Genomic DNA, 22399 nt, shown 5'->3' with positions numbered 1-22399 from the left:
AGATGCCAAAGTTATGAAGAAATTGCTGGAACAGTGGAAAAAGAAAAATTGGTCGAATTGAAAGAAATTCGTACACTGTCCCAGAAAATACTCGACAAATCTTAGAATTCAAGTATATTTTACGTTTAACCTTGAATGAATATTTCATATTCAATTTTAAGTGCAAAATGAATTGTTTTTTGTTTATTTTTTTTCTATAAGTGCAAAATGAACTGACTGTTATTTTATTTTTATTTTTTCTTTATTGGATTTAATAAAGTTTAAAAAACAACTAAAACTTTAAAGTCCAAACTGTTTTCAATTAGGCAGACAATGGCGTGGCCAGTGCATCCCTTTTTGCATTTGCCTCCCTTTGTCCCGATGTAGTCGTATCTTCGACTATTTGGGGCTCAGTATGTGCTTTTTCTTCATCTATTTCACCGAATTAATAGCCTTCATTTTCAATTATTATGTTGTGAACAATCATGCATGCCGTTGTAATTAATTTTGGTATATATGGACGTTGAGCTTCGATGTATGTATTTGAGAATTCTAATTTTTTTTTGAAACGCCAAATGCCTGTTCCACAACAACGCAAGTTGAAGACAGAATCGCATTGTATTTTGACTGCATTGGTGTTAAGAACCCGTTATCACGATAGGGCATCATTAGGAACAATTCTAATGGATACCTTCCATCGCCCAACAAATTGTAATTAGAACAGATTTTAATCTCCTTGCTAATTATAGCTTTCCTAACAGAGCTCCTTTGCCAAACTGATGCGTTGTGGCATGCACCTGGACAGCCGTTAAATGCATCTATAAACCTTATTCGACTATCTACAATAGCCTGAAAAAAATATTTCCAGTTAATAATTATCATGCAAAAAAGTTATTTTTACCTGTGCAATGATTGAATACGTTCCCTTTCGGTTGCGATAGCTGATTTCATCTTTGATTGGCTGCGAAATTGGAATATGAGTTCCGTCGATGCATCCAATTACAAAACGAAAAGGATTATACCGCAGGTTTGTAAATTCTTCATTTACTTGTTTTTGTTCCGCTGCAGTTTTGGGAAATTTGATTACATCTCCCTTCAAGCGGCAAATCATTTTAATTATTTTCAGAAACACCTTATATGCGAGGCCAGCTGCCACACCAAACCGATCGCTGACATCTCTGAAAGAGCATTTATTGCATAGCTTCCAAATTGTTATATGTAAAGCTTTGTTCAACGTTATTGCTATACGTCCAGTTTCACTTGAATTCCACCAGGGCTTAATCGCAATCTGCAACTTCTTTACATTTGGGGTATTAGTTTTATCAACTTACTCAATGCTCTACGTATGTATTTTATAATAAATACCTGAAATGTACTTTTCTTCATTTGAAAATGGGAACAAAATACATCGTCTTCCATGCTTTCGATAACCTAATAAAAATTTTTGGTTTTTGAAATTCTTCTCCGTGAATTTTCGCTAGCTAATAATGCAAAACGACGGCGTTTTCTTTTGTTTATTATATTTTTGATAACACTGCAGTTTGATTCTCTATTATCAGCTGTTTTCAAAAGAATACAGCAATATTCCTGCACATTCATTTAAGAAACCTTTGTTGTCGAATATGTTAATGTTAGTGATGCAAGGTACCAATCTTTTGCGCGTTCATAAATGCAGTAAAATGCCAACAATTTATTTGACAAAGCAGTGCTGCCATGCAACGAGCAAGAGGAGAAGAAGGAGCAGGAGGGGAGGGCAACGCCCACTCCCGGCAGCTGGCAAACCCGGCGGGTGCGATGACACTCGTAGGAAGGGCATGAGTGGGGCCAGTCTTAAGTGGTACCTGCTGCCCCTCAGGGACGGGTAGACCCCCGAGGTGGCGGAAGCCTTGGCCAAAGGAAGAAGTAAACGGAGCAGAGCTCCCACTACAAAGGAGCGTGGCAGAACCGCGTCCGTTCGTGCGCAAGGCAGCCGGGCAAGTGACCGTGGCCATATCAGTGCAGCTACCTATGACCGTGAAGCGGAAGAGCGGGCAGATAACGCCGCAGGAGCCCCACAGCTTTAAGAGGATGAGGGTCGGCAACTCAAAGATAGCCGAAAGCCAACCATCAGCACCGGCTCCCTCCCGGGCGAGGGGGCGGGGCGCAGATATGCGGATGCTGTCAAAGGCAGTTTGCTCTGGGTCTGGTTAAGAACCAGAACCGGGGCCTCAGCATCTCGGCCTGGCGTATTGTCAGTAGCAAGGTAGAGAAAATAGGGGATCTTAAAGGATGGAGACTGCACCTGTATGTGGACGACAACTCGTACAAGTACATCCGTGCAGCGAGCTTCCGCCTGTTTTACAGGTACAGCACGGTGGTCATAAGTCCATACAAGCCCGCAACCACCGGGAGCAAGGAGGCGAATAAGGCAGTCACTCAGCCAAGCGAAGGCAATGCCAAACAGGGCACGACCGTGGCGGCCTCGGAGGTGGAGAGTATGCAGGTGGAGGACGTCGCGAAACAACCCAGCGTAAGCAGGGATGAGCAGGCCACGTCTGCCGCGACCTCGGACGCCCCAGTTGTCCCGGGAGCAGAGCTCCCCTCCACCCAGGAACTCCTCGATGGATTAGGAGACCTCATGGACAGCAGCGCGAACGACGGCGGGGATGAGGACTTGCCCCTCATCGAACCACTATTATAGTGGCCGTCGATATGGAAGTCGCCCAGGTGAGCCTGCATCACGCGGGGGCAGCTTCGGCTGTCATAACGAGCAGGTTCACAGCGGAAAAACTGGGCATCCTGCTGATCCAAGAGCCTTGGGTCTACAAAGGAGAGGTCAAAGGCCTCAAGACAGAATACAACACCTAGAACTTGTATAGTAGTCAGGAGCAATATTAAATTTTTCTGTATTTCAGAATTCCTGACGCAGGATCTGGTGGCGGTACAGGCCAGCGACTATGAAGGTAAATACTTCGTCCTGGAATTAGCCTACTTCCCGGGGGAGGCATCCACAGCATCCCCCGTAGTGGTGGAAAGGCTTGTGGAGTACTGCAAGAGGTACAGGCTGCCCCTTATCATCGGCTGCGACGCAAACGCACACCACATAGAGTGGGGCAGTACGGACTGCAACTCGAGGGGTGAGTCTTTATTGGAATATGTATTAGGTAACAATTTAGAAATAGAAAATGTGGTGTGCGAACCCACCTTCATAACGATAAGCAGAAGGGAAGTGCTTAACATCACCTTCAGCAACGAGCCTGCAAGCGGTTGGAGGGTCTCGACGGAGCCCTCCCTGTCAGACCAAAAAATCGTAAGGTTCGCGCTGAAGGTAGAGGTCCCCCCTAGACGTAACCCTCGGAGGGCAAATTGGAGCGCCTTCAGGGTGAGGCTAAGTGAGGAATTGAGTAGGGAAGGGCAGACTGACAATATCGTTACGGGCCCGGGAATAGAGAGCAGGTTATCTGCGCTGAACGGGTCCATCATTAACGCTTACAATGACAGTTGCCTCCTAAAAGTGCCCACAGGCAGGCCCAACTGTCCCTGGTGGTCAAGAAAGCTTGCAGACCTCAGGAAAAAAAGTGCGTAGTCTATTTAATAGAGCAAAACGTACAGAGGTCTGGGAAGAGTGTAGGAGCAACCTCTCTCTATATAATAAGGAGATTAGGTCTCCTAAACAGGCTAGCTTTTGGAGATTCTGTGAAAATGTCACCTCCACACCAGAAGCGGCTCGACTGCACAAGGCGCTGGCTAGAGGCAAGTATGACACAGTGCTAGCAATTAAAAGAAACGACGGGACTTTTACGACCAGCGCGGAAGACAGAGCTTCTGCGGGCTCACTTCCCGGAGACTATTCCGGAAGACCAGTGTCTACCCGTAATTGAACACAGGCCATCCCGCTCCGACTGGGTAATCGGGAAACAATTGTTCACCGCGGACTCGATCAAGTGGGCAATGGCCTCGTTCGAGAAGTTCAAGTCTCCGGGAGTGGACGGTATCTTCCCAGCGCTTTTGCAACAGGGTGAGCAGATTCTGCTGCCACACCTGGTTCGACTGCTTCGCAATGGCGTATATCCCTGAGTTATGGAGGACGGCTGAGGTGATCTTCATACCCAAAGTAGGAAGGAAGGACTATTCTCTGGTCAAACCTTTCAGGCCAATTAGCCTAACTTCCTTCCTACTAAAAACTATGGAAAAGATCATAGACTATGAAATAAGATCGAAGGCGCTGAAGATTGCACCCCTGCATGCTGCTCAGCATGCATACAGAGCGGGAAGATCCACCAATACGGCTCAGTACCAGTTAACCTCTGAGATAGAGAGTTCACTGGAGAGTGGGGAAGTGATGCTATGCGCCTTCCTGGACATAGAAGGTGCCTTTGACAACACATCTCATAGGAGTGTAGCCAGGGCACTGGAGAGAAGGAATGTGGCAGCACCGGTGCGTAGACGGATAGAGGCCGTACTGCGCAACAGAATTGCTGAGACTACAGTAGAAGGTGGAAGGATTCGTCTCGGCACAACAAGGGGCCGCCCACAGAGTGGTGTGCTATGACCACTACTATGGAGCCTAGTCGTGGACGACCTGTTAGCACTGCTAACGGACAATGAAATCCGCTGCCAAGGGTATGCGGACGACATTGTAATCACAGCCAGAGGCAAATTTGAGGACACTATCAGCGACCTGGTACAACGAGGTCTAAACCTGGCAAAGGGGTGGTGTAGAGGAGTTGAATTGAGTATCAACCCCTCAAAGACGACCGTAGTTCCGTTTACGAGACGCAGGTCCCTACTCGGTCTCAGGAATCTCACACCTGGTGGTAGAGAGGTCGAGATGACTAGCAGGGTCAAATATCTTGGTCTTACGCTGGATTCAACTTTGCGGTGGAAGCAGCATGTGAACCTGACCCTGGTAAAAGCAACAAAAGCATTAATGGTGTGCAATCGGCTGGCGGGAAAATCCTGGGGCTGTAAGCCAAGGATCGTAAGGTGGTTGTTCACCATGATTGTGCGACCGATAATCACGTATGGGCGCTGTATTGGGTCTTAATAGCGTCGCAAGCTTCGGTAGGAACCCAACTATCGAAGATACAGCGGCTAGCTTGTGTCTGCATGACAGGCGCAATGCGAACTTGCCCAACGGCAGCTCTGGAGGTCCTGATGGAACTCACACCTCTTCATTTGGTGATCGGTCAAGTAGCCAAGCACTCACTTCTGCAAATGACAGCAGAGGGGTGTGGCAAAGGTAAGGTAATCTCGTCCCAGAGGATGGAGGTGATAAGTGGTAATATTCCAATAGCCCTCCTCCCGAAGGACAGCATTACCAACACAATTAACTTCACGAAGAAGTTCAAGGTTACCCTCGGCAACAAATTGGGAACGAGCGCATGGTATGCGACATTCTAAGTTGCTAATTGGGGGGTACAACCAGAATAGGTTTAAATCAATAATTAACCTCCCAAGGGATAAACTCAAGCTACTGCTCGCATTCTACACCGGCCACTGCAAGTTGAATAGTCATTTATTTAACATGGGCCTATCATCTTGCGCCAACTGCCAGTTTTGCGACAGGGAGCCTGAAACCCCGGAACACCTGCTAACCGACTGCACAGCAGTCTGTAGACGCAGGTTAAAGGCCTTGGACCCATGTTTCTGAATAGGGATCACATCGCCTCACTAGCACCAAGTAGGATATTGGACTTTATCAATATACTGGGGCTTAGTGAGTCCCTGTGAGTTAGGAGAGGGCACAATAGACCAAAGGTCGCGGTGCATTCCTCAATTATTTATCTATCTATCTATCTATCTATGTATAGACCTTGTTGAATTTGCACCATATAGACTGCACATTTTTAGTATTACGTGTTCATACACCAAACGTTTCATTGCTAAGCGGTTAGAATCAAACAATTACCAAATTATTTCCATTGAGCGGAGATAATTTAGAAAAAAGAAGACAATTTTAATAAAAAAGGTACGACATAACAATGTTTTCCTTTAATAAATACTTTGATGTTTATGGCTGAATATCAAAAACATCTGATTTATAAATTTTTTTGTTAAATTTTCAAATATATTTCGATTATTAAAAGTCATAAAGATTAAATTTACTTAGTTTTGGTTAAAATTTGATTAATTGCATCAATTAGTAAATATTGTATAAAATTAGTAAATCTTTATTAAAAATATTTGAAGAATAAATCTATTTTTGTTTAAATGATTACAAATAGTTTTGTTTGGTATATAAGTTAACATAAGCTGCCCTTTGTCAACAATGAAGCCCGCGCGTGGCCTGAGTCAGCGAATCCACTTTCTCACGCTGGCAACTAGCAGTCAACATAAGCAGCACTTTGTCAACAACAAAGTCCGCGCGTGGCCTGAGTCAGCGAATTCACATTCCCACGCTGACAGATAAGGCACAGCGGTAGCGGCAAACTGCCAACGCAAGCGTCGGCGTCGTATCTGCTACAATAACTCCACAACAACTGAGACAAGGTGCAGGTTTAAGACATTTAGAATGTAAGTTTAGTTTTAAACAGACAACTCATCAGACAGGATGGTCCGATCAATAAAGCAATAATAACAAAAAACAAGACGGTTATTTGTAATTGGCGCCCAACTATATGGGAATAAAAGAAATTAAAGTTCGTTAAAAAATAGTAAAAACTATTCGGGAACAAAAATTAAAGTTCAATAAAAAATAGTAAAAACAATAAAAAATAGTAAAAACTATTCGGAAATAAAAAGCTCGATAAAAAATAGGGAAAAAACTATTCGGGAATAATTGTACGGACCATCAAGGAGGAGACGTCACAAAAAAAGGAATCACGGACCAAAGGGGATCGAAAATTTCTACAAAAATTAAACAATAGAATTAAGATTCAAAAATATGTAAGTAGAGTGCAAAAAATATAGTATGTTGAATTGCTCTAATAAAAAAAGTAGATAAAAAAGAAAACTTGTGTTAAATATAACTGTAAATCTTTGCACGAGTTTTTGAGAAATAAATTTTGCGCAGGCCAGCTTATTGGTATCGGTTTTACTTCAAGCTCATGAGTGATCAGGACCTGGACAAAATATTTGAGAGACTTAACGGAATAGAAGTTAGTAGAAAACAGTGCAACAGTAGGGATAATACTGAAAATTGGTGGACAGAATATAGAGCGGCGGACAAAAGACAAGAAATGGCGGTGGAATCAGACCAATTAAGGGCATTAGTGAAAAGTGCAGTTTGTAGTGCACTTGCCACTCAAAGAGAAAATTTCGAAAAAAAGTTTGCAATTATTAATCAACGACTAAATGACGTTAAAATCGACACACCGAACATAGAAACATATAGGGAAACAGAAATTGTACCCGGGATTAGATGTGAGGAGCCACTCGATATTGTAAAGTCCTTACCGGACTTCGACGGTAAGCAGGAGAATTATGTATCGGAGCGGCAGGCGGCACACACCGCCTACAAAGTTTTTGAGGGCTATGAGGGTAGCAGCAAACATTATCAGGCTGTTGCCATCATTAGGAATAAAGTTAAAGGCCCGGCCGACATGGTTCTGGCCTCATTTAATACCGTTCTAAATTTCAAGGCCATAATTAATCGACTCGATTTTAGTTATTCCGACAAACGACCAATTTACTTGATCGAACAGGAGATGTCAACTCTCCGTCAAGGAAGTTTGTCACTACTACAATATTACGACGAGGTAGAGAAAAAGTTAACCCTTTTACTAACAAAACGATTATGACTTACGAAAAATCAATTGCTGCATCACTGAACGAAAAATACAGAATGGATGCATTACGCGTATTTATTTCAGGGACTAAGAAACCCCTTAGTGATGTGTTATTCTCAGCCCGGCCTAAAGATCTACCTTCGGCTCTAGCGTTAGCACAGGAGGTGGAATCTAACCATGAGCGATACCAGTTCGCAAGCACATATGCCAGGAGCCTGGAAGACAAATCCCAAAAGCTAAATATAGAGCAATCTAGGTAAAGAGGTACAAGTAGTAGATATCAGACGAATGACACGTATCTTGCGAAAAATCCCCATTTTAACAGAACGCGGGACTTCAACAGCAGGACTCCGCCGAAACTAGAGCCAGTACAGCCAATGGACGTTGATACCTCGCAACGCTTCAGAGAACCTTCAGCACAACAGAAAAATAGTGGATACTCATCTCGATATTCTAATAATCAAAATCAAAAATACGGACAGACAGTGAAGAGACCAAGTAATGATACTGCAAAATTCACAGGACCAAAACAACAACGGGTTAACTACCTGCCAAACGTAAATTCTACTTCTAATCAAGAAGATACGACGTATCATGAGGTAGCAAACTCAGAGGCCTCATCAATCGAAGACGACCTTACTGAACCTAACCAGTTAAATTTTTTAGACAGGACTCCTTGCTACCGTTCATTGAAAGAACAGTTGCAGGGAGAAAACTAAAATTATTGATTTATACGGGCGCATAAAAGAACTATATAAAGCCTCTAAAAGTGCTTAAGCACGTAGCACCTGTCGAAAATTCTTTCTTGGTAAAGTCAATCCATGGCTTCACTCACATTAAAGAAAAATGCACGGTAAACCTTTTCGACACAAACAGTACTTTTTTTTATTCTCCCGTCTCTTTCAACGTTCGACGGAACAGTAGGTCTGGATTTGCTAACGCAAACAAACGCAACAATAGATCTAAATTAAAAAAAAATAATAACTAATAATGGCTCAGAAGAAATAAAGTTTTTAAAGTGTGCAAATGTGAGTTTCACACGAGTTGAGGACATAGAAGTCCCCGAGGTTGTAAGGGGCAAATTTCAGAAAATGGTGAAAAATTTATTGCGCGTTTTTTCTGATCCTAATGAGGCCCTATGATGGATGGAGTCATGTGTAGAAGTTCACGCAAGTGAGGAAATTTCTCTGATCGCCATTCACTTGGGAATGGCCAGAAACGATTCTTTTACACATGGCTCAAGCAGCTCACTACTTCCGGTCTTTGACCAAGTATCCTCTGGGTAGCCTAAGAACATCCGTTCGAAGGCGAGCTAAAGTGAGAAGGCGAAACATTCCCTACAAGGGTTGTGCGCTGGGTTTGGGACCCGCCACGTAAAAAAACACCCCCAGTGAAGAGCTATAACCAGCCTCGGATGAGAGACCCCCCTTTTGATGACGACCATGGCAAACGAAATAAGGACTACGAATTGAGGGCATGCACCTGGAATGTCCGGTCCCTTAATTGGGAAGGTGCCGCTGCCCAGCTGGTTGATGTCCTCGTAAACGCAAAGGCTGACATCACCGCCGTTAAAGAAATGCGATGGACGGGACAAGGACAGAGACGAGTAGGTCCTTGTGACATTTACTACAGTGGCCATATAAAGGAGCGCAAGTTTGGTGTAGGATTCGTGGTGGGAGAGAGACTCCGTCACCGAGTACTATCATTCACTGCGGTGAATGAACTTCTAGCCACAATCCGCATCAAAGCGAGGTTCTTCAACATATCGCTGATCTGCGCCCACGCCCCGACGGAAGAGAAGGACGATGTGACCAAAGATGTCTTTTATGAGTGCTTGGAGCGCACTTATGATGGCTGCCCCCGCCACGATGTCAAAATCGTGCTTGGCGACTTTAACGCCAGGGTGGGCAAAGAAGGTGTCTTTGGCACAACGGTCGGTAAATTCGGCCTCCACGACGAAACATCCCCTAATGGGTTGAGGCTGATTGACTTCGCCGGGGCCCGAAATATGGTTATCTGTAGTACTAGATTCCAGCATAAGAAGATTCACCAAGCTACCTGGCTGTCTCCGAATCGAAAAACTACCAACCAGATCGATCATGTTGTGATAGACGGAAGACACGTCTCCAGTGTTTTAGCGTGCGCTCCGAGGTCCTAACATCGCCTCGGACCACTATCTTGTTGCAGCTAAGATTCGCACCCGCCTCTGTGCAGCAAAAAACGCGCGCCACCAAACACAAGGAAGGTTCGACGTCGAGAAGCTGCAATCACAACAGACAGTCGAACGATTTTCTACTCGGCTTGCACTCCTGCTCTCTGAGAGCACTCGTCAACAACTCGGTATAAGGGAACTGTGGGACGGAATTTCAAACTCCTTACGTACAGCTGCAACCGAAACCATTGGTTTTCGGAAAGTGCAAAAGAACAGCTGGTACGACGAGGAGTGCCGTGTCGCAGCGGAGAGAAAACAGGCTGCCTACCTCGCAACGTTACGATCGACCACTACACGTGCGGGATGGATGGGATAGATACGGAGAGTTGAAGAGGGAAGCGAGACGCATTTGTAGACAGAAGAAGAAAGAGGCTGAAATGCGTGAGTACGAAGAGCTTGATAAGCTGGCCGACAGGGGTAATGCTCGAAAATTCTACGAAAAAATGCGGCGGCTTACGGAAGGTTTCAAGACCAGAGCGTACTCTTGTAGAACCCCAAAAGGTGATCTAGTCACTGATGCCCAGAGCATACTTAAATTATGGAGGGAACACTTCTCCAGCCTGCTGAATGGCAGTGAACGCACAACACCAGGAGAAGGAGAACCCGATTCCCCAATCGATGACGATGGAGCAGACGTTCCATTACCCGACCATGAAAAAGTTCGAATAGCAATTGCCCGCCTGAAGAACAACAAAGCGGCAGGGGTCGACGGATTGCCGGCCGAGCTATTCAAACACGGCGGCGAAGAACTGATAAGGTGCATGCATCAGCTTCTTTGTAAAATATGGTCGGACGAAAGCATGCCCAACGATTGGAATTTAAGTGTGCTATGCCCAATCCATAAAAAAGTAGACCCCACAATCTGCGCCAACTACCGTGGGATTAGCCTCCTCAACATCGCATATAAGGTTCTATCGAGCGTATTGTGTGAAAGATTACAGCCCACCGTCAACAAACTGATTAGACCTTATCAGTGTGGCTTTAGACCTGGCAAATCAACAACCGACCAGATATTCACCAAGCGCCAAATCTTGGAAAAGACCCGCGAAAGGAGAATCGACACACACCACCTCTTCGTCGATTTCAAAGCTGCTTTCGACAGCACGAAAAGGAGCTGCCTTTATGCCGCGATGTCTGAATTTGGTATCCCCGCAAAACTTATACGGCTGTATAAACTGACGTTGAGTAACACCAAAAGCTCCGTCAGGATCGGGAAGGACCTCTCCGAGCCGTTCGATACCAAACGAGGTTTCAGACAAGGCGATTCCCTATCGTGCGACTTTTTCAACCTGCTGCTGGAGAAAATAGTTCGAGCCGCAGAACTAAATAGAGAAGGTACCATCTTCTATAAGAGTGTACAGCTGCTGGCGTATGCCGATGATATTGATATCATCGGCCTCAACACCCGCGCCGTTAGTTCTGCTTTCTCTAGGCTGAACAAGGAAGCACAGAAAACGGGTCTGACAGTGAACGAGGGCAAGACGAAATATCTCCTGTCATCAAACAAACAGTCGTCGCACTCGCGACTTGGCACTCACGTCACTGTTGACAGTCATAACTTTGAAGTCGTAGATAATTTCGTCTATCTTGGAACCAGCGTAAACACCACCAACAATGTCAGCCTAGAAATCCAACGCAGGATAACTCTTGCCAACAGGTGCTACTTCGGACTGAGTAGGCAATTGAGAAGCAAAGTCCTCTCTCGACAAACAAAAACCAAACTCTATAAGTCACTCATAATTCCCGTCCTGCTATATGGTGCAGAGTCTTGGACGATGTCAACAACGGATGAGTCGACGTTGCGAGTTTTCGAGAGAAAAGTTCTGCGAAAGATTTATGGTCCTTTGCGCGTTAGCCACGGCGAATACCACATATGATGGAACGATGAGCTGTACGAGATATACGACGACATGGACATAGTTCAGCGAATTAAAAGACAGCGGCTACGCTGGCTAGGTCATGTTGTCCGGATGGACGAAAACACTCCAGCTCTGAAAGTATTCGACGCAGTACCCGCCGGGGGCAGCAGAGAAAGAGGGAGAGCTCCACTCCGTTGGAAGGACCAAGTGGAGAAGGACCTGGCTTCGCTTGGAATATCCAATTGGCGCCACGTAGCGAAAAGAAGAAACGACTGGCGCGCTGTTGTTAACTCGGCTATAATCGCGTAAGCGGTGTCTACGCCAATTAAGAAGAAGAATGAGGCCCTACCATTTAACACAAATATTGTCGCCACTATTCGCACCGGAAGTGCCGACCCGGTGTATTCTAAGCTATACCCTTATCCAATGGGTGTAGCGGAATTCGTGAATACTGAAATTCGCGATTTACTAAAAAATGGTATTATTCGACCGTCTAGGTCACCATACAACAACCCAATATGGGTTGTAAATAAAAAAGGAATGGACGAACAAGGCAGTGTGAAGAAACGTCTTGTAATAGACTTCAGAAAATTAAACGAAAAAGCCATCGATGACAAATATCCCATCCCCAATGTAACCGTAATACTATCAAATCTAGGAAAGGCCAAGTATTTCACAACACTCGACCTGAAATCGGGCTTCCACCAAATAACTCTCGCAGAATCCGAAAAATCCGGGAAAAGACCGCTTTCTCGGTAGGCAACGGAAAATACGAATTCTGCAGGCTTCCTTTTGGATTGAAGAATGCGCCCAGCATTTTTCAAAGAGCTATCGTTGACGTACTGAGAGAACAAATACTGTTACGTTTACGTCGATGACGTTATTATCTTTTCAGAAACCGAAGAAAAACATGTCGAGCATATCGAGTGGGTGTTAAAGAGGTTACATGAAGCTAATGTGAGAATTTCGCGCGAGAAATCACAATTTTTTAAGGAAAGCGTTGAATACTTAGGCTTTGTTGTGTCTAGGGGAGGCATTAAAACGAGCCGCAGCAAAGTAGATGCTATACATAACTACGAGAAGCCCGCCACTCTTTTCAATGTCAGATCCTTTCTAGGTTTAGCAAGCTACTATCGTTGCTTTATTAAGGAATTAGACGAAAAACAATCACTTGCTTTTAACAAATTGAAGGAAGTCCTTACATCGGAGGATGTTATGTTACTCTACCCAGACTTCAGGAAGCCATTTGATCTAACGACAGACGCTTCATCTTTGGGTATAGGGGCAGTACTGTCACAAGACAATAGGCCAATCACCTTTATTTCAAGGACTTTGAAAGATCGAGAGCAAAACTTCGCAACTAACGAACGCGAGTTACTTGCCATAGTCTGGGCCCTAAAAACCCCTAGAATCTATCTCTATGGCGTTAAAAATTTAAACATTTTTACAGATCATCAGCCACTTACGTTTGCGGTTTCAGACCGAAACCCAAATGCCAAAATTAAATGCTGGAAAGCGTTTATCGACGAGCACAACGCTAAAATTTTTTACAAACCGGGCAAGGAAAATCATGTTGCTGACGCGCTATCACGACAAAACATCCACGCTCTAGAGGAGGATGCCCAGTGAGATTTAGCTACAGTCCACAGCGAAATGTCACTATCCTATACGATAGAAGGAACTGAGAAACCATTAAATTGCTTCCGAAACCAAATCGTTTTAGAAGAAGCAGACATGACTTTAAGACGGAATTTCATATACTTTGGCAATAAAACTCGTCATATATAAAAACATGGTGTCTGATATTGTCAACAAAAACGAGCGGAGGGAGATTCTTGTTCCTGAGCACAATCGAGCTCACAGAGCAGCCCAGGAGAATATTAAACAAATCCTCAGCGATTATTATTTCCCAAAGATGACAAATTTGGCGAATGAAATTGTCGCGAATTGTATGATCTGTGGTAAGGCCAAATACGACAGACACCCACGTAAGCAGGAACATGGTGTAACTCCAATCCCCTCCTATACCGGGGAAATGTTGCACATTGATATGACAGATAAAAAGTACTTTCTTACATGTCTGGACAAATTCTCAAAATTCGCGGTGGTGCAGCCTATACCTTCTCGAACAATTGTGGATGTAAAGGTCCCAATCATTCAGTTAATGAATATATTTCCAAACACAAAAACAATTTATTGTGATAATAAAGCTTCTCTAAATTCTGAAACGATAACCACATTGTTGAGGAATAGTTTTGGTGTGGACATCGTAAACGCACCACCCCTTCATAGCACCTCGAACGGGCAGGTTGAACGCCTCCATAGTACACTTTTGGAGATAGCCAGATGTTTGAAACTGGACAGAAAAATTAACGAGACGACAGACCTCATATTAATGGCAACAACTAAATAAAATCGAACGATTCACTCGGTGACCAATATGAAACCAATCGAAATACTTCACGCCAACCCACCCGAACTGAGGAATGAGATAACCATGAAAATAATGAAGGCTCAACAAGTACAAATGGATAGGAATAACCCCTCCAGACGGAATAGAGTATTCGACGTGGAGGAAAGAGTATTGGTAAAGACTAACAAACGACTCGGAAATAAATTAACCCCTTTATATGTTGAGGAGGAAGTTGAAGCAGACTTGGGAACCACGGTTCTCATAAAAGGGAGGGTGGTCCACAAGAACAACCTAAAGTAAGGGAAAATTCTTAGCATATTTTAGAATTCTTTAAATAGCATAGGGTAAATTATTTAAGCTCCTTTCACACTATCTTTCAGGATACTGATTGCGATACTTCTTATTCAAACGACGACGGCAAAATTGACCGACTATTCGACTTCCGACTACATACCGATTCAGGATGGTGACGCGACGATTTGGGAGGAATTTGGCTATCTAAGGCATGCAACTAATCTTACAGTATACAAAGGAATAGTTGAGGAAACCAAAGGCTTAACAACGCAATTCCCTCTATCCCATATGAGAATGTTACTCGACGCAGACATTGCACATGTAAAGGTGCTTCTGACAACACTGGACATCCATCACAGGCAGGCTAGGAGCATTAACGTTTTGGGTACTGCCCTAAAGGTTATCGCAGGTACGCCTGACTTTGACGATTTCGAAAACTTAAAGTTCCGACAACAGGAACTCGTAGACTCAGAGCGACATCAGGTAGAAATAAACACAAGGATACAAGAAAAGATAAATGAACTTAACCACATCATTAAAAACTCAAAAGCTGGACAGATCGACACTGGTCACTTGTATGAAATGTTGCTTGCAAGAAATAGGATCATTATAAATGAAATTGAAACTTTAATTTCAACTACTACCCTTGCAAAGATAGGGATAATAAATCGCATGTTGTTAAACTCAAATGATATAAAAAACATTATTGAAATGCACTCTACAAACACAACTATCACTGATTTAATGGAGGTATCATATATTAAGATTCTATTAGACGGTAATCTTCTACATTTTATTATCAAATATCCCAAGCCAGTACTAGTCTGTAAGAGAATTATTATTTTTCCTGTCCAACACAACGGAACAATCCTGCACCTTGGGAATGACAACAATGTTGCCGATTGTCATAATCAAATTTTGGCGATTGGAAATTGCAGCGCAACGCTCACATCAACGTTTTGCAAAAAATTACAACATCCAACGTGCGCGCAGCAGCTTCATTCTGGTAATGTTGCCCACCGCAGCACTCGCACTAGCCACCTTGAACCAATTATGGTGGTCGATGATGGCATAATCATCATTAACGATAATACCGCTTTAGTCAAGACTACCGCAGACACCGAGAAGACCATAAAGGGAACTTATTTACTTTCCTTCGAAAATGAGATTCAAATTCATGGATCCTACTTCAAAAACGTAAACGGCATGTTAAAAAAAATTACCAGGATCAGCAACGACGGCGCTCCTCAATATCACCAGTCATCAAGAGATTTTGAGTCTCCCATACCTTCACAAGATAAGTATGGAAAACCTGCGTTTTATCGGGAAAATCGAAGGGAGGACTATGATGGGACCAACGATATCAGGTCTCACTAGCATTGTCACACTAATTACCTGTTACGGTCCAATTAAACTATACCGAGAGCGAAAAAGAAGACTCAAATCCCAGAATCTTCAGAACGTCATAAACAATCTTAAGAAGTCCGTGGACGGCCTTCATTTAATAGGGGAGGAGTTAACATAAGCTGCCCTTTGTCAACAATAAAGTCCGCGCGTGGCCTGAGTCAGCGAATCCACATTCTCACGCTGGCAGCTAGCAGTCAACATAAGCAGCACTTTGTCAACAACAAAGTCCGCGCGTGGCCTGAGTCAGCGAATTCACATTCCCACGCTGACAGATAAGGCACAGCGGTAGCGGCAAACTGCCAACGCAAGCGTCGGTGTCGTATCCGCTGCAATAACTCCACAACAACTGAGACAAGGTGCAGGTTTAAGACATTTAGAATGTAAGTTTAGTTTTAAACAGAGAACTCATCAGACAGGATGGTCTGATCAATAAAGCAATAATAACAAAAAACAAGACGGTTACTTGTAATTTATACAATGCTATTATTATATGGGAGAAAATAGACCTCCGGGGGAACCTAACACCCAAAAAATATCGGTAACGCGCCTATATTGCAACCTCTTTACTATTTGTAAGTCCTTTTATTTAAATCTCTGTGCCGAAAAATCACCTACTTCGATCAGGTCATCTCAGCTGTTGACGACCATATGATTCTTTTGTTACTTGTATGTTTCTACAATACACAAGTTGCTTCACAAAATAGTTATAATCTAACTAACAGCAGTCATAAAGATGGTAGTAGTAGCTTAGCTAGCTATGTTCGGACGGACAACGAAAACATGTTTTCGTAGGAAAAACTGGTTTTCGCACGAAAACTTGTGTTTTCGTCCATATAAAAGCTGTCAAACGAAAACACAGTTTTCGCTGAAAACTACTTGAAAACTTACATTCCACTCATTATAGTCGGTACCTGCTCTAGTTTAATCGATGTTTTTGGAAGACATATTTTGCCGGCCCTAAATTGTCACTTGATATTTGTTTACATTCCATATGCAAAACAGCTGTCGCTTGATATTCTCATATTAGGGGGATTCTCTTGCTCTTGCAAAACCTTGCTCGGTGCAGAAATTGCATAATTTTCCTCTTGGTGCAAAGGCACAACACCAACACACGCAGAAAATTATTTGTAATGGCTATAAATATGTCAGACCAAAACCCATGTTTATTTTCGTGCCGTCATATATCACTAGATTCGGCAATGGGTGCTCTCTTGACCTTGCATATTTCGGTATAGGATTTTTGCATTTTGTGTCATCGTGCAATCTTGCACGAGCAAGAGAATGCCGCTATTGATAGTTGTCAGTGAAAACTCATCGAAAACACACATTGTCGGTCCGAACGACTTAGATTCCACAACATACAAATGTGTTTTCAAAATGTTTTCAATGTCGGTCTGAACACAGTATAAAGCGTGGGTGTGTCCTCTAGTATATGTATATTTAAAAGAATTATTCGTAATTAATATGTTAATCAAATAAGATCTTACTTGCTGAAACGCCAAAATTAACAAAATTATTGCGCATTTCTCTTTTGACTAGATTCAGCAATGGGTGTTCTCGCGCCCTTGTATATTTCGGTATAGGATTTTTGCAATCTGCAATCTTGCCAGAGCAAGAGAATCCCCCTATTCTGTTAACACAAACATAACAAACAAGGTACGCATATAAGAGTCATTTAGAACAAGTCAGCATGCCATGTTTGCAATTGGTTAGAGCGAAAAAACCTTTGAACATCAAATGCCGATGTGTTACATTTTTCCCATTCTCTTAACAAACAGCACTTTTCTGAAAAAAACCTTGCTACTGATTTGTGAAGTTTGTTGTGAGGTTATTCTTGCTCAAACCTCACAAGAAAAAAGCACAAAGAACTCAACACAAGAGGTGAAAAGCACATTGCTGTGTACCAGCTATTTTACAAAAAGAAATAAAGATATGGACAACCAAGGAAGTGAGCAATTTTAGAAATATATTATATTTGGTGCATATATAATAATTTCATTTATTTTTAGGATTTCAAAATGTGACAGAACAGCTCAATGAGCAGCTGCATCATTACAGCGTATTTCTTAAACATAAATATCTTTTTATCCGTACATATATAAAATACATATTTACAAATGAATTTTTCTCCGAATTATTTAAACATCAATATCACTTACAAAAATCACCATCCCCACTATTGTGAGGTTTTTGTTAGTTCTGAGGTTTTTCGTATGCTGACGTGATTTCAAAAGCTCAAATGCTTGCAATTTTCCTCACAATACATAATCGGTTGAAATTTGCAATTATGTATGTTATTGAAATAAAATAGAGAATTTGTTTTCCATAAGGCGTTATCTATTAGAAATATAAGTATTTATGTATTACAATAAATATGTAAATTATGGTGTACATTTTACTTCCTTTTAAGTATGAATAAAAAGATATATATATACATTTTTCTGATTAAAAAATTCAAAGAAGATTTTATTTGTAAATAAGTATGTATGTATTTAATACACGTGCGAATAAAAATATATTTATGTTTAAAAAGTACGTTGTAATGCTGCAGCTGCTCCTGAGCTGTTCTTTCACGTTTTAAAATCTTATAAAGAAATTAAATTATTATATGTACACCAAATTAACAGATTACTCACTTTTCTTGATTGCCAATTTCTTTGTTTTGTCTTGTATGGTTATTGTAAAATAACTGGTTCACAGCAAAGTGCTTTTGACCTCATGTGGTGAGTGTTTTGTGTTTTTTTGTGAGGTTTAAGCAAGAATAAGAACATAGACGTCACAGAGAGGTATTCTTAGAATAATTATTTTGGAAAACTATCTATTACTCTTCGGTTAACAGCGTCCTTTTTATTGACTATTTGTTTGGTTAACCATCCGTTGCTGAAAATAGTTTGTTTGCTTATACATAGCTGGTCGATAGGTTTATGTTTGGTTATTCTTTCATTCAAGAAAACTGGTGCATCGGCTACCTCGCAACGTATGTATGGTGCTGTTAGATGCTGGATGTACTCTGTCGAGTGGCAAAAAAGAGGTTTGCCGCACGGACACATTCTTCTTTGGATGGTGGTTATACCAGAACAAATTGATATAATAATTTCTGCGGATATTCCTGATCTAAAGAAAGATCCAGTGTTATACGAAGTGGTGAAAACCAATATGGTTCATGGACACCACAATTTCACTTCGGTTTATATGTCTGAAAATAAATGCACGAAACACTATCTACGCGCTTTTGTTTCGGAAACGAAAACTGAAAATTAGGGATGTACACTGTATTGGCGTCGCTCACCAGACAACAATGGCAGAACATTCAGCAAACAATTTGGTGGAGTTAATATCGAAGTTTACAACACATGGATCGTACTATATTCACCACTATTATCTAATTCACTCATATCAATGTTGAGTATTGCAGTTTGGTGAAATCGATCAAATATGTTTGTTAGTACGTCACCAAAGGAATAATCCGAAATCATAAAGCAATTAATAAAATGTTAAAATTCGTGAAACTGCGCTTAGAACATTGATAACTGGTTTAAATTATCCTTTAAACAAAATATTTTTTACCTTAACGCTTACTGATTTGCCTAATACACTTGCTAAAGCGCAAGAACTTCAGTCAAACCAATTGAGATCACAATTCGCTTTACATTTCTCTAAAAAAAAAAAAAGAAATTGATTCTCGAAAATAACATCAATTAATAGAAACTTTTAAAATAACTTGAAGTATCCGCAAAGGAATACTAATACGAATCAAAAATAACCCAATCGTCCAGAACCAATGGATGTGAATCAATCAATTCACCCAGGCAACCCCAGGCCTATACAAACAAACAAACAACAGGCTAGGGGTAACAAATACAATTGGCAAACCAATTACCAACCACCAAAAATACCAAAGAGGCAAAATGAAAATGCACAAGCAAGCACACAACCTCAACCAAAAATTTAAAGACTTAATAATATTGGCGAAAACCACTTTTTAAGGGTTAACTCTGATTTCTATATACATTATTATAAAAACATATACGAAAACCGTTCAGTAGAATTTTAATAGATACGAAGGCAACCAGTTCATATGTATATACGAACTGGAATTTATAATACAAAAACACCTTAGTAATTAAGAATACGGTAAGCACAAGAACGTTTTTATGAAACTGATAACCTAGAGAGCGATCTCTTTATTGGAATTAATTTCTTAAATAAAACCGGAGCCACATTTGATAATCCAACAAAACAAAAAAATAATAGTGAAAAACCAAGTAAACGTATAAAACCACAAAATTTAAACCATTTGGGACAAGAAAATTCTAAGACACCAGCCGAATTTTTTACCGGCGAAATAAAACAAAAAAAGAATGGTGACAAATCAAACAGGAATATAAAATACAAAATTTAAACTACTTAGGAGAAGAAAATCCTAATACGCCGGCCGAAGATAATACCGGCAATAAAATAAAAAAATATATGCTCTAATAAAAGAGTTACTAATATTTTAAAAATAAATAATTTCAATATTACTGATGACTATATTTTCCAAAAATTTGCAAAAAAACATAAAAACAGTAGTAACGAAATTAAAAATATGAACATAAACTGCTTAGAGAGGATGTTATCAATATCTATATATGTATGTATATAAAAAAGTCGTGTTAGTTACACCATATATAACCCAAGAACGGCTGAACCGATTAGACTGAAAATTGTTGGAGATAGCCTAGAACCAAGGTAAGGACATAGGGTACTCTTGTCTTTATACTCTCGCAACAAAGTTGCTAAGGAGAGTATTATAGTTTTGTTCACATAACGGTTGTTTGTAAGTCCTAAAACTAAAAGAGTCAGATATAGGGTTATATATACCAAAGTGATCAGGGTGACGAGTAGAGTCGAAATCCGGATGTCTGTCTGTCCGTCCGTCCGTCCGTGCAAGCTGTAACTTGAGTAAAAATTGAGATATCATGATGAAACTTGGTACACGTATTCCTTGGCTCCATTAGAAGGTTAAGTTCGAAGATGGGCAAAATCGGCCCACTGCCACGCCCACAAAATGGCGGAAACCGAAAACCTATAAAGTGTCATAACTAAGCCATAAATAAAGATATTAAAGTGAAATTTGGCACAAAGGATCGCATTAGGGAGGGGCATATTTGGACGCATTTTTTTTGGAAAAGAGGGCGTGGCCCCGCCCCCTACTAAGTTTTTTGTACATATCTCGGAAACTACTACAGCTATGTCAACCAAACTCTATAGAGTCGTTTTTTTCAGGCATTTCCATATACAGTTAAATAGAAGAAATCGGATAATAACCACGCCCACCTCCCATACAAAGGTTATGTTGAAAATCACTAAAAGTGCGTTAACCGACTAACAAAAAACGGCAGAAACACTAAATTTTACGGAAGAAATTGCAGAAGGAAGCGGCACCCAGACTTTTTTTAAAAATTGAAAATGGGCGTGGCGTCGCCCACTTATGGACCAAAAACCATATCTCGGGAACTACTAGACCGATTTCAATGAAATTCGGTATATAATATTTTCTTAACACCCTGATGACATGTACGAAATATGGGTGAAATCGGTTCACAACCACGCCTTCTTCCAATATAACGCTATTTTGAATTCCATCTGATGCCTTTTCTGTATAATACGAGTATATACATTAGGAACCAATGATAGCGGATTAAAACTTTACACAAATACGGTATTTGAAAAATATGTAAATGACGTATAATGAAATCTCGATTATCACTTTATCATGCGAGAGTATAAAATGTTCGATGACACCCGAACTTAGCCCTTCCTTACTTGTTTTATGTTAAAATTAAACACATTTCATAAATATCAAACTTTTATTTCAAATCATGCTTATGATTCAAAATTCATGTAAGAATCATTTGAAAATTGTATTACTTCAAGAAAAGGAAGAAATGCTACCTCAGATATTTTTAATATCACAACAAAAATTAACGTTTTCGTCGTCAATGCATTACGGCTGCTTTACTAGATTATGGGCGAAGGATGCAAATGCTTTTGTGGCGAATGTAACACCACATTTAATATTTAAATGATTACAAATTATTTATTGAAGAACACTTGTATTCTTGTTGGCGTATGTATAATGAGTGACGCTTGTTAAAACTAAAAACTAAGAATTAGGAATTCAGTTGAAACTGTAAATTTCCAAGAATGTACAGAGAATGAATAACTGACAAACAGTGTTGCCATATGTGAGCGCCCACAGTACTCCCCCCAAATAAAGACTTGCTGAGCTTTTTGAGGTTGAGTTTCAATATCAGATCCTAGTGCGGGTGCAAATGTTGCAGGTACTTTGGTGCATAGGTAGGCTGGTTGATTTACCTGGCGAATTCATTGGCTCGGTGAAAATACGACTATGTGGCGTGCTGTCGAATACTTCATCATTGGCCAAATGAGCTGGTTTAAGGCGATCGATGCTTACATTTATAACCTTGGCGTTAACTTCGATGGCAAAAACACGTTCATCAAGTCTTTTGATCACTTTGTG

The 22399-nt window shown here is 41.3% G+C and overlaps 1 protein-coding gene across 2 annotated transcripts; it reads right to left on the bottom strand.

Annotated features, from left to right (window-relative positions):
* Positions 1–233: 233 nt before the first annotated feature.
* On the bottom strand, positions 234–20598 carry LOC126765953 (putative nuclease HARBI1). 2 transcript variants are annotated; one of them, XR_007668634.1, is made up of 4 exons: positions 19441–20598; positions 1345–1460; positions 881–1276; positions 234–828 (listed from the first exon to the last, which is right to left on the bottom strand). XR_007668634.1 is itself a non-coding variant. In XM_050483702.1 (4 exons), exons 2-4 carry the CDS (start codon positions 1396–1398, stop codon positions 532–534), a joined length of 747 nt encoding a protein of 248 aa, XP_050339659.1. In that variant the 5' UTR covers positions 1399–1410; positions 19441–20598; the 3' UTR covers positions 234–531. The 2 variants fall into 2 exon arrangements, 1 of the variants encoding a protein (XP_050339659.1); XM_050483702.1 differs by having other exon boundaries at positions 1345–1410.
* Positions 20599–22399: the final 1801 nt, after the last annotated feature.

Source organism: Bactrocera neohumeralis, unplaced genomic scaffold (assembly GCF_024586455.1).
Source record: "Bactrocera neohumeralis isolate Rockhampton unplaced genomic scaffold, APGP_CSIRO_Bneo_wtdbg2-racon-allhic-juicebox.fasta_v2 cluster11, whole genome shotgun sequence".
Lineage (NCBI taxonomy): Eukaryota > Metazoa > Arthropoda > Insecta > Diptera > Tephritidae > Bactrocera > Bactrocera neohumeralis.
Note: the sequence above shows the minus strand (reverse complement) of the source record. Positions and strands in the feature narration are given on the sequence as shown.